We start from the raw sequence: 10,681 nt of genomic DNA, 5'->3' as shown, positions 1-10,681 counted from the left end.
TACACTGCAGCCTACTTCTCTGCATTCACCGGGCCTACCCACAGCCCTCCATTCACCTTGGCTGTTGGGATTAGCATTCTCTACTGATTCAATGCTGCTGCCTCCGCCCTTTGCCTTACAAGATGACAGTTCCTTGCTCTGAGTGGAGAACAGTCCCCTCCCTTATTCCCTAGCACCAATGACACATGTTGTGTCAGACTTTTCTAAAGGTTTGAAGAAATCATAACAGGAATCAGTGCAAGAGGAAAATCTGGATATCACTGCATTAAATCCATAGGCCACCAGGCACTGCCCATCCCAGGGAGCTCTTTCCTGGCTGACTCTCTATTAGCCCAAGCTCCTCCACAAATCACCAGCCTTCAAACCCTGCCTTCTCTTCCCCAGACCCTAGGCTGTCAAATTCCTGTCTCTGGGTCACCAGAAGTAGCCCCAAATTTTGCAATATAACAATATCTCATTGAAGGAAAACATCACTTGAATTTATTCTGAGAAGCCCCTTTGTCTTGTCTCAACTCAGTCCAGATGACCCTCTGGACCTTGCCTTTGCCTAACCAGAAGATTTCTGGATGCATTTTCCCTCTGCCAAGATCAAGTCTTTCATCTTGCCTAGAATGCAAACACGTCTGCTGGCAACTTTTCTAAAAATGGCAACGTTTTACTTATATGATGCTTGATACAATTAAAAACTGTTATGTGTCATGGAAAACAGAAAGCAGCAGCCACATTACTAAAATGCTTTAATTTCTCTTAAAGTCAGAAGGAAAGAAGGATTTTTAGGTAGAAAGTGTCTTAATATATAATATTAACATATATGTCTTTATAGCAGGGCAGTCATAAAATATAATTTTCAATGTGTTTTTTGGAGGATGGGGCTCATGACATTCCTACTGTGACCCTGCAGCCAGTCAGAGCTACCATGACTTGAACCTGACTGGGCTTTCATGCTGAGCAGTTTGTCTATGCCACTCAGATTTGGTAACAAAATTACAGCAAAACCAATGTGACCCTTAAACAAAATAGAATAATATTTAATTGCTCGTTGTTAGTGATCAATAAGAAGACAGTAAAGCTATAATTACTGATTGCATAAATATCTCCCAGTGAGAGAGAAAGTGGGCATCAATCCAATCAAGTTATGAAAAAAGCCCAAAGGGAGGAAATTAGCTAGAATTAAACTGACTTCTTTATGACTCTTCTCTAGGCTCTAGGTCCTTGATCCCTAGTCCTTTCTGGAAGCAGGTTAGACATTGAATAATAACGATGTGCACTTAATAATAATAGTAGCAGTGATGGTAGTAGCATTTAATCTGAGGCAAGCTCTCTTCTAAATGCTTTGTGCGCAAATTCACTTATTTGTTGCAAGAGTCATGATACTTTCAGTTGCAAGAGATAGAAGTCCAACTCAAGTAAGCTTAATGCACACCCCAAAAATGGGAGGAATGTATTGGCTCACGTAGCTGGGGTAGATTCAGGGCAGCTCAAGGAATCAAGGAAGCATCAGGAGCAAGGAGAGTCTTGGGGGTGGAACCAGGATTCAACACCACCAGGCTCGCTCTCCATCCGCCTCTTTTCTGCTCGTTTCTTCTGGCTTCGCTCTCCTCCTTCAGACAGGCCTATTCCACATGGTGGAGAAAACAGTTATCTGGAATCCCCAACTGTGCATCTGTCTTAGTTTGGGCTCCCTGAAAGCAGACTCCAAGGCAAGAGTTTGGGTGCACTGCTCTATTTGGGAGATGATCTCAAGAAGCATGATGAGGGAGTGGGGAAGTGAGACAAGGGAGGGGAAGAAGCCCCAAAATGGGCGTGTGGATGAGCAGTCACAGCTGGAGCAGGTAGAGCCCAATTGCACTGGGATGCCTCAGAAGGAATGTGCAGAGAATCCCTCCGGTTGTCCACCTGGAGCAAGGAAGCTGAGGTATTTATCTCCCAGCTCCCCTCTCTCATTGTTTGAGAGTTGCTCTGGGGATGGGAGCTCTCCAGCAGGCCTACCTTGCTCCCCCAGCCAGAGAACGGCCTTATGCAGAGAGACACAGGACCCCAAATTCTGTGTAGGAACTGTCAGCAGGTGACCTCAAGGGTGGACCAATGGGATACACTGGAGCACCTATAACATCCACAACAACTCCTTCCAGCCCCATGGCCCCCAAAGCAGCGTGGAGCTGCTGCTTTTCCAGCTCCAGTTCCAGCAAGCCCTGTGAGGAACCCTGATCTAGCAGGCTTAGGTCACATGCCCAATCATGAGTGGGCCAATCGTTAGTCCAGGGGAGCAGAGGACAGCTTCCTAGGAAGCGGAGTAGCTTCAACTGTTGGAATGGGAAAGATTCCCTTGGTCCTTTCCTCTACCCTCTTTAGTGACCCAAACCCATATTCACTACAGAAGGACTGAGTCGTAAGGAGAAAGGCACTGACAGACACAAAACTGCCTGGTTCTCCAGTTTTCACCAACTTGATCTCCCTGCAGAAAGAAAACAGTCATTATCAAAAGGCCAATTGTCATTCAGCCTCTTTAGAAAAATTCCCATTAAAGATAAAGCAAATTTTAATTAGATTAAGTATCCAATTACTGTAATTACATTTTTAAAAAATTCACATCATGAAGATGACCCTTTTTAAAAGGGTTACAGGAATAATTAGTGTATTCATATTAACTAAAATGTATTGGATAATATTTATACCCAGAAGACAAAGTACATTACACACATTTCACCTTTGGGGGAAGCTTGCAAATGTTTTGGCAGTGGCATGAATATTTATAGGCAGGAGTGTGCTTTAGCAAGATTATGTGAGCAAGCATTTAAATGCTCACATTTTTTACCCAGGGGCAAAGTATACAGAAAATGTAGTGCAGAGATTATGGATATGCAAAGTGTGACTTAAGCAGGGAATTTCTATCAGTTTGCTTAATTAATTGGAGCCAAAGACTATTTCTTCTCATTGAAGGCAGAAAGGCCCAAGGTATCCAACTGTGACTTCTCTCTGTTCTGTGTCACCAGGGGCAGGGGCCAGCGAGGAGTGTTGGTAGCAAAGCAGTAAGGGTATTCTCACCTCGCCACCAGGAAATCTGGGTCCTCATGCCATTCACCTTTACCCACACAGTCCCAGTTGGGTAGAGCTTTAGGGTGAGGAATATGGGCCTTCTAGAGGCTTCCTCCCTGTAGGTTTTCCTCTGAAACCATCTTCCCTTTTCGGATTCCAATTTCCTTTCATTGGACATGCTTTGAGCTGCAGCTCCTGCTGCTGTTTTGGTCTCACACACAATTGCCTTCCAGGCTCCATCACATTTGCTAGCTCACGGGAGGGAGGGAGGGAGGGAGGGGAAGGGGGTGGTATAGTCTCCATTTCACAGGTGAGAAAACTGGGGCTCTGGAGCTTGGAATAACCCCCAGAACTACCTTGGGAAAACTCCACAGAACTAGCCTAGTAAGGGAACTCTGCCACCACTGACCCCAGACCTGCGTGGCCTCTGCTCTGCCTTTAGGAAGCTACTTGTGGCCGCCACCAACCGCGGGAGCTTCCGCTTCTGCTACCACCTATGGCCGTCAAAAAAGGCAGCCCAGGCATCGATGTTTCCTCTCATAGATAACTTCCAAAGCGAAATCAGGCATGGGTACATCTGACTGGGGAAACAGAGTTATGTATCTGCACCCCAGTGGCCAGGGGAAATATAGTTTGTTGGATTCTACATTGAGAAAGTGAGGTTCTCAATGTGTCTAACATCTGACAAAGAAAGGCTATTTAAAAGATTGTGGACAACCACAACCGGCAGGTGTTTATCACATCCCCCTTATCCCTGATAGAAATCCCATCCATCTCTCAAGGCCCTGGTCCAACACACCCTCTTGGGTGTATCCTGTCCCATCTCCTGCTTGCCTCCTTTAGCTTTTTCATTCTGGGCTTTGAAGTTACAGGCCTTGCTCAGTTTTCTGGATATTTGGGTCTCACCACCCTGATTCCTGCCTTTAATAAGGGTCCGTGACTCTACAGTGGAGCTGCTATGGTTCCTTATAGGCTCTTTAAAATTGTTTTCAGAGGCCAAGGTACATCCTTGGAATGTCCTCTGGGATGGAGAAGCCTCAATAACAGGAGGAAATACATTTTCGGAAATAGCTAAAGTGACTGTGTTAGAGTTCCCCAGAGAAACAGAAACAACTGGATACTGCTCAGTACGTATTTTACTCTGACTCTATCTCCTCCCCTTGACGTCCCAAGCCTTCTGCTTACCGTGCTTTCTGGATTCAAGATCTGTCATCAGAAAAACGACAAGTTTGAAAATCACTAATACAAGTCATAGAAGTAAGTAAACAGCCTGTTTGACAGAGGGCTAAAGGTTAGACTATGATCAATGACTATGAATATGACAACTTTACACTGAGTGACTTTCCAATGTCTCTCATGGAGGGACAGTTCGGGGCCCCTAGGCAGTCTCAGTTGGAAGCAGCTGCAGTTAAGTTGCTCTAGCTGCAGTGCCTCGAGGGCCTCATATCAGGGAGCCCCGCTGGTCATCACAAGGCAGAATGGAAATAGATTCCAAGGAGAAGGAGGCAAACAGAGGTCCCCTCTCTTTGGGCCTAAGGCTGAGAGAACCCCTCTCGACCGCTTACTGCACATCAGAGGAAGGTAGGTTCTCTTCCCTGGATCTTGTGGCCCATGAGCAGTTTGCTTCTGTGCTGAAATTGGGTGTTAAGAAAGCAGAAAGGAGCTAAATCAGGAGAATTGGGAAGGCGGTTATCACAGGGATAAGAATGCCAGCAACGCAGGAGAAGCTGCTAGGGAGTAATTTTCAAGTTCCATGACAGTGAGACTGCAAGTGAAAGGAAAAGAGGTTTGTTCTGAGTGTAGAACCATAAAAAATAGAATTAGACCAAATAGTTACTAGTAAGAGCTGGTATTTATTCAGGAAGTTTTGTATAATCATCAAAGGATTTATGTATGTAAAGCACTTAGAAGTATGCCTCCGAGTGACTGCTGCTGCCACTGCTACAACTATAAAAACAAACTACAACTCTTAGAAGAGCGTGTCATCTGATTGCTTATTACACCCTCTGTTCCTGTCACCTTTCATCCTTCCAGTAACTCCTCATTCATTCAAGATTTTAGCACCTGGATCAGTATCTTCTTTTCCACTGCATTTCTGTCCTCATACTTGGGAATTTCAACATAAGGGTGTACCCTAAGTTTCCACTGTGGCCTCTTATCAGTTACATGAGCATTCTTGCTAATGTTATCTTCTCCCAGACTTCATTTACTATTGATGGGCTGATCACTTCCATATTTGTTTCCAGCCCAAACGTCTCTTCTGAGCTTCGGACCCGTATACCCAACTGGACAGCTCTGCATGGACATTTCATGGAACATCAAACTCAACTCGTCAAAATCTGAACTCATCTTTCTCACAGATCTGATTCTTCTGTTCTCAAAATCTTGTTATATGGAATCAATGTCTATTCAGTCACCCGAGTGAGAATTTGGGGGGTGATCTGCGATTCCTCTGCACCTCTTAGACTATCCCATCAGTCTTCACTTTCCTAAGCTGCACCTGCTGTCTGTGAGTCCAGAGCATCTCTGGTTCCAGAAAGTAAAACTGGTGGTTAACAGAGCAAGTCTTGGAGTAAGCATGCCTGGATTCAAACAGTAACCTCCAATGTATATTTTGTAGTTGTTGTCAAGTTACTTAGGCTTTCTGTTCCTTAGTTTTCTCATCTGTAAAGTGGGTACATCGTAGTATTTCTTCATAAAGTTGGAGGATCAATTGTTATGATATGGAAAACACCTGGAACATAGGACGTGCTCAATAACTTTCAGTGCTGTTGATGATATCAATGATGATGATGCCTGAGTGATGCCAGTAGGGGCAACCACCTGGCTGCAAGAATTGAGGAGCCAGATTTGGAGGATATCAACTGCTTCTTGACAGACTTTCAACCAATCCTTCTTTATTCAGTCCCACTCCACATTTCTGCCTTTCAAGGAACTCAGTGCTTCCAATTCCTAATACTTTATAGGTTCTGAAGGCCAAATTTGTTTGCTTCTTAGAGTCTCTCTTTCTGTAGGCACTTCACTTTTTATGCTGTAAACCTGCACGGTCCAATATGGTAGCCACTAGGCACATGGTTATTAAGCCATTGAAATGTGACTGACTAGTGCTACACATGTGGAAGTGATAATATTTGGGGTATTTGGGGTTAAATAAGTATATTATTAACTTCACCTGTTTATTTTCACTTTAAATGAGGCTACTAGAAAATTTTAAATTCACATGTGACTGGCCTTATATTTCTATTGGATAACGTTGCATCTTATAAAATTTTGACATTTGTTGTCTGCTGTCATGTTTTCTCCCATTCTCTCTAGTCTTTTAGTTGATACACTCTTTTTATTTTCATTATTGTGAGGTGTCTGGGGAAAGCAAAGATAAGTGGGTGTGCTCCGTCTGCCATGTTTAACTGGAAATTATATCCAAGTTTCTCATAACCTAGTTCCTGCTTATATTGCCTTATCACTTTATGTCCTGTCACCAATCCCATGGCCCAGCTAAAACGAATTACTAATAGTTTTAAGAACACGTAAGGAAGCTTCGAGTTTACGCCTTTGCTTTCTTTGCATCCTTTCCCTGGTATACCCTTCTAACTCCTCCCACCTGTCTGCCTAGTAACTTACTCATTCTTCAAATACTCAGATTTCACCTACTCTCAGGAGTTTTCTCCTCATTCCTCCTCCTTCCAGTTGAGCTGACTGCTCCAGAGTCCATAATTTTTCCTGCATTTTCTTGTTTCTGTATCTATCTACCCCATACGGAAGCCATCTTATTCATCAGATTCTGTAGTGCCATTTCAGGGTCTGATACATAGTAAGAACCAAAAGAATGTTTGTTAAATAAAGCCATAAAGACAGTAACGAAGAACTGTGGGGATACAGAGGAAGGAGAGGGCTGACTAAAAAAGTTTCATGAGGGTAGTACTTTTCAGCTGTTCTTCAGAGAAGTTTTTAACAGGTGGAGATGCGTTAGTAATTTTCCAGGCAGAGGTAACACGATAAGCAGAGATTCCCTGAAGGCAAGAAATATGATGGGGAAATAACAAATGATCTAGTTTGCACGGAGCGTTGGTAAGACCGGACCACGCAGGGCCTTGAGGTCATAGAAAGCAGTTTGACCTTTCTATGAGGATAAAGAGGAGTTTTTGAAAGATCTGAAGCTATGGAAAGCTTAAAACGCATTACAGCTGCGTTGTAGTATCATCACCTTGGTATGCAGATGGACAACGGAGGTGCGGGGGCCTGGGTGGGGCCTTAACGAGGAAATTAATGGGCGGTCTGGGGCGGGGAGTGAGCAGTGTGGTGAGCGGGATGGAGAGGAGGGACGACCATCGGTTGTTTCGACGGTAGAACGCCCAGGTGGGCGTGGAAGGCATGTCTAGTCGGTACAAATGAGAGGGCGCGGGTACCACTCATTGCACCAGGTGACCGTGCGGGGGGAGCAGGTCAGCCCTCCGCCGCGGAGCCGGAGGCGCCTGGTGACTTGTCCCTCGCGCGGCGCCGTCTGCGCAGCTCTCGGTGGGGTCGAAGGAGGCCGCGGGCTTTGCGGTTTCACTTCTGGTTCCGGTTCCGGTTGGAGCTCACCTGCGGCGAGGGCGGGTGGCCATGGCGTACTCCACCGTGCAGAGGGTGGCCCTGGCCTCGGGGCTCGTCCTGGCTGTGTCGTTGCTTCTGCCCAAGGCCTTTTTGTCCCGCGGAAAGCGGCAGGAGCCACCGCCGCTCACCGAAGGTAAGCGATGCTACAGGGAGGGCGGCTTCGGGAATCTCCGTCCCCGCTAGAGAAGGCGGACCCGGCGGCGTGTGGGAGGTGCCAAGCCCCTGGGTTCTTTTGACACCAGCGGGCAGCTGCCCGAGCGGGTCCCTCCTGACCTTCCACCGCAGGCGGGACCGGGAGCGCACGCAGACAAGCCTGGGCACACTCCCCGGTTGCTGGCAGCCCCTTCCCCTCACTGGCCTAACGCAACTAGTCACCGTCTGCTCAGGTGCTCTGAGTCAGGAGGGCTCCCTCTTGGATTCCCCTCTTGAGGGCTTCCGTATGCTTTCTGTCGTGCATTTGAATGAAATAGTTGGAATTGGTACTGTTAACCTTAATTCATTGTGTACTTTCAGTTTGGTGTTGGGTGCTCACTGCTTCAGGCTTTTTTTGTGCCTTTGTAAATATAACTTGAAGATTTTAATAATAAGAATTTAAATTGCTGAGATGAACAAAGCTCTGCGTTCCCCTTACCTGAACAGGTATTTGTTAATCTTTTGTTATTGGCATGATGTATGTGGTAGTTAAAAATCCACTCTTTGGTTTGCATTCTGGGGCTTTATGGGTGAGTGTAACACGACAGGGATGCCAAGGCTGGGAGAAAGAACTGGAACAGTTCTTTGTAGGTCATGAAGTTACGCTAACTTGAGTCATGGTTTTACAGTCTCCACACTTACACTAATATTCAACCTGTTGATTGTTGGACAGCTGCTTTTGAACTGAAACTTATTTCTCTCTAATTTGTATACGCTGGCTGTAACTCCACCCTCTTGTACCTCACAGATAATAAATACTACAAATGCAAAGCACCAAGCTCTAGGGATGGAGAGCAGATCGAACTCATAATTGTTTATAGAGTTTGCTTGGTAATCTTTGTTTGTAAAACTATCTACCTGGGAGAGACTTCTTAAAAAAAAAAAAGTACATGGTGTTTTTTTTTTCTTCTTTCTGTTTTATTACAAAACCCCAAAGGTTTTACTCACTTTGTCTAATGATATTGTCTGCATTGAAGAAGAGTAAATTTGTGATGACCTTAAGCAGTAAAGATTGTCTAGAATAGTCTCTTATCACAGTGAATTTTCATTATGCTGAATTATCTTGAATAAGTTCTATTCATTGTGAGTGGGAGACACTCTTCTGAATGTTGTATAGAGAGGCGTTTAGACATGGCTTTTTCTCTTAACGCAGGTGGTAATAACCAATGTTCTCATCTTAGAATCTGCACTTTCTGTTCTCTTCATTCTTGAAGTGTTCTTACCTCAGCTTCCTTCTCATTGCTCACGTTTCAGCTCAAATGTGATCTCAGAGAGACTTTCCCTGATGACCCTAGCTAAAATAACTTTTTTTTTTTTTTTGGCCACACTGCGTGGCTTGCGGGATCTTAGTTCCCAGACCAGGGGAACCTGGGATTGAACCCCAGGCCACTGCAGTGAAAGCACTGAGTCCTATCCACTGGACCATTAAGGAACTTCTGACACTACTGTTTCTTTTCACTGTTGCTGCCTTGTCTCCGCATCCCCTCCCTTCCCTAATTAGCAACTGTTTGAACCTGCTAGTTGGAACTCTGGGAAGGTCATGGAGGCTGAATGAAGCCGATTTTCTGTAATGGAGTAATGAGGGACACAGAATTTTGTGCCCAGGAGCCCCACAGTGTCCTGCTCAGTATCAAGTCTTTCCAGGTTTTTCAGTAGTTCAAAGAAACTAAGAAGCCAAGCTTAGAGAAGATTTAGTTTGGCAGATGCAGAAGAAAACTTGAATACGAAAAGTGCCTAGAAGTGGGGAGGATAATGAGGGGCTTTAAAAATAATTACGTTTTCTAGAGATTAATGCCAAAGCGAGGGAAATAAAAGGTTAGAAGCTGGACCCAATAACATGCAATTAACCAAGTTCACATTCTATTTATGAATTCATCTATTTTATGCCTCTTTGTTATTCCTGTGCTAGAAAACCCCAAGTTCCATCTTCACCACACCCCACATGACTTACACAACATTTCAGGTCCGAAGACAAAATATACCTCCTCTGGGAAGTCGTTCCTGGCCAGGTATCTCCTGACCCCAGGTGTCCCATACATGTGCTGCACTTAACTCCATCCTATCATATACAAGGCCCTAGACTGTAAATGTTGGTGACTGAGAGACCCTTGAGGGTAAGGACAGTGCAGGAAGAGAGGAGGGAGAAGGGAGAGATTAAGAGATGATTCTTAGAAAGAACCGCTGGGTGAACATAGGAGATGAAGGAGTCACTGAAAAGTTGCACCGTCTGTTGTTTGAACAGGCACAAATATTAATGCAAGTTCATGTGCCCGACAAAGCGTCGGTGTTTGGAGCAGAGAAAGGTTTATTGCGAGGCCATGCAAAGAGACAAACTGGCTCATGTCCTAAAAAGCCTCCTGCTCCTAAAATAACTCTTTACACTCCTCTCATTCCCTATTTCATCATGTTTTATTTTCTCTGTTGAAGGCATTACTATATGATACGACATTTTCTTATTTACTTACTTTTTTTTTGTCTCTACCTTCTAGAATGTAAGCTCCTGAGGGCAGGCACTTTGTCTTGTTTACTATTATTTCTTCAGCAGTTGGCATATAATGGACAGTCAATAAATACTTTTAAATGAATAAGATTATGAAGATACTAATATTGTGAGTTCTCTTTTTGCAATTATTACCAAAGTAGTATAATCTAGGCAAAAACCTACCTTGAATGATGTATTGCAGTAACTGAAATTTGCTAACTAAAATCCCTGCCCTGGTACACTGACATTTTAAAAACAGTGAATCCTAACCATTATTGGGTTATATACCCCTTTGAGAATCTGATGAAAGTTATGGATTTTTTTCCCAGGAAGAATGCACATGCTTTTTATACATACATTCAGAATTTGAGAATCAAC

General features: G+C 44.4%; 1 protein-coding gene across 1 annotated transcript in view; it reads left to right on the top strand.

Annotated features, from left to right (window-relative positions):
- Positions 1 to 7,633: 7,633 nt before the first annotated feature.
- Positions 7,634 to 10,681, top strand: part of RIC3 (RIC3 acetylcholine receptor chaperone) — a 49,558-nt gene continuing 46,510 nt past the window's right edge. The window contains 1 exon segment of the mRNA XM_029208726.1: positions 7,634 to 7,762. Coding sequence (XP_029064559.1) covers positions 7,639 to 7,762 — 124 coding nt within the window. The 5' untranslated portion in view covers positions 7,634 to 7,638.

This window comes from Monodon monoceros, unplaced genomic scaffold, assembly GCF_005190385.1.
Source record: "Monodon monoceros isolate NGI ecotype Baffin Bay Population unplaced genomic scaffold, NGI_Narwhal_1 Super_Scaffold_7, whole genome shotgun sequence".
Taxonomy (NCBI): domain Eukaryota; kingdom Metazoa; phylum Chordata; class Mammalia; order Artiodactyla; family Monodontidae; genus Monodon; species Monodon monoceros.
The sequence above is the reverse complement of the archived record's forward strand: the minus strand, read 5'-3'. Positions and strand labels throughout refer to the sequence as shown.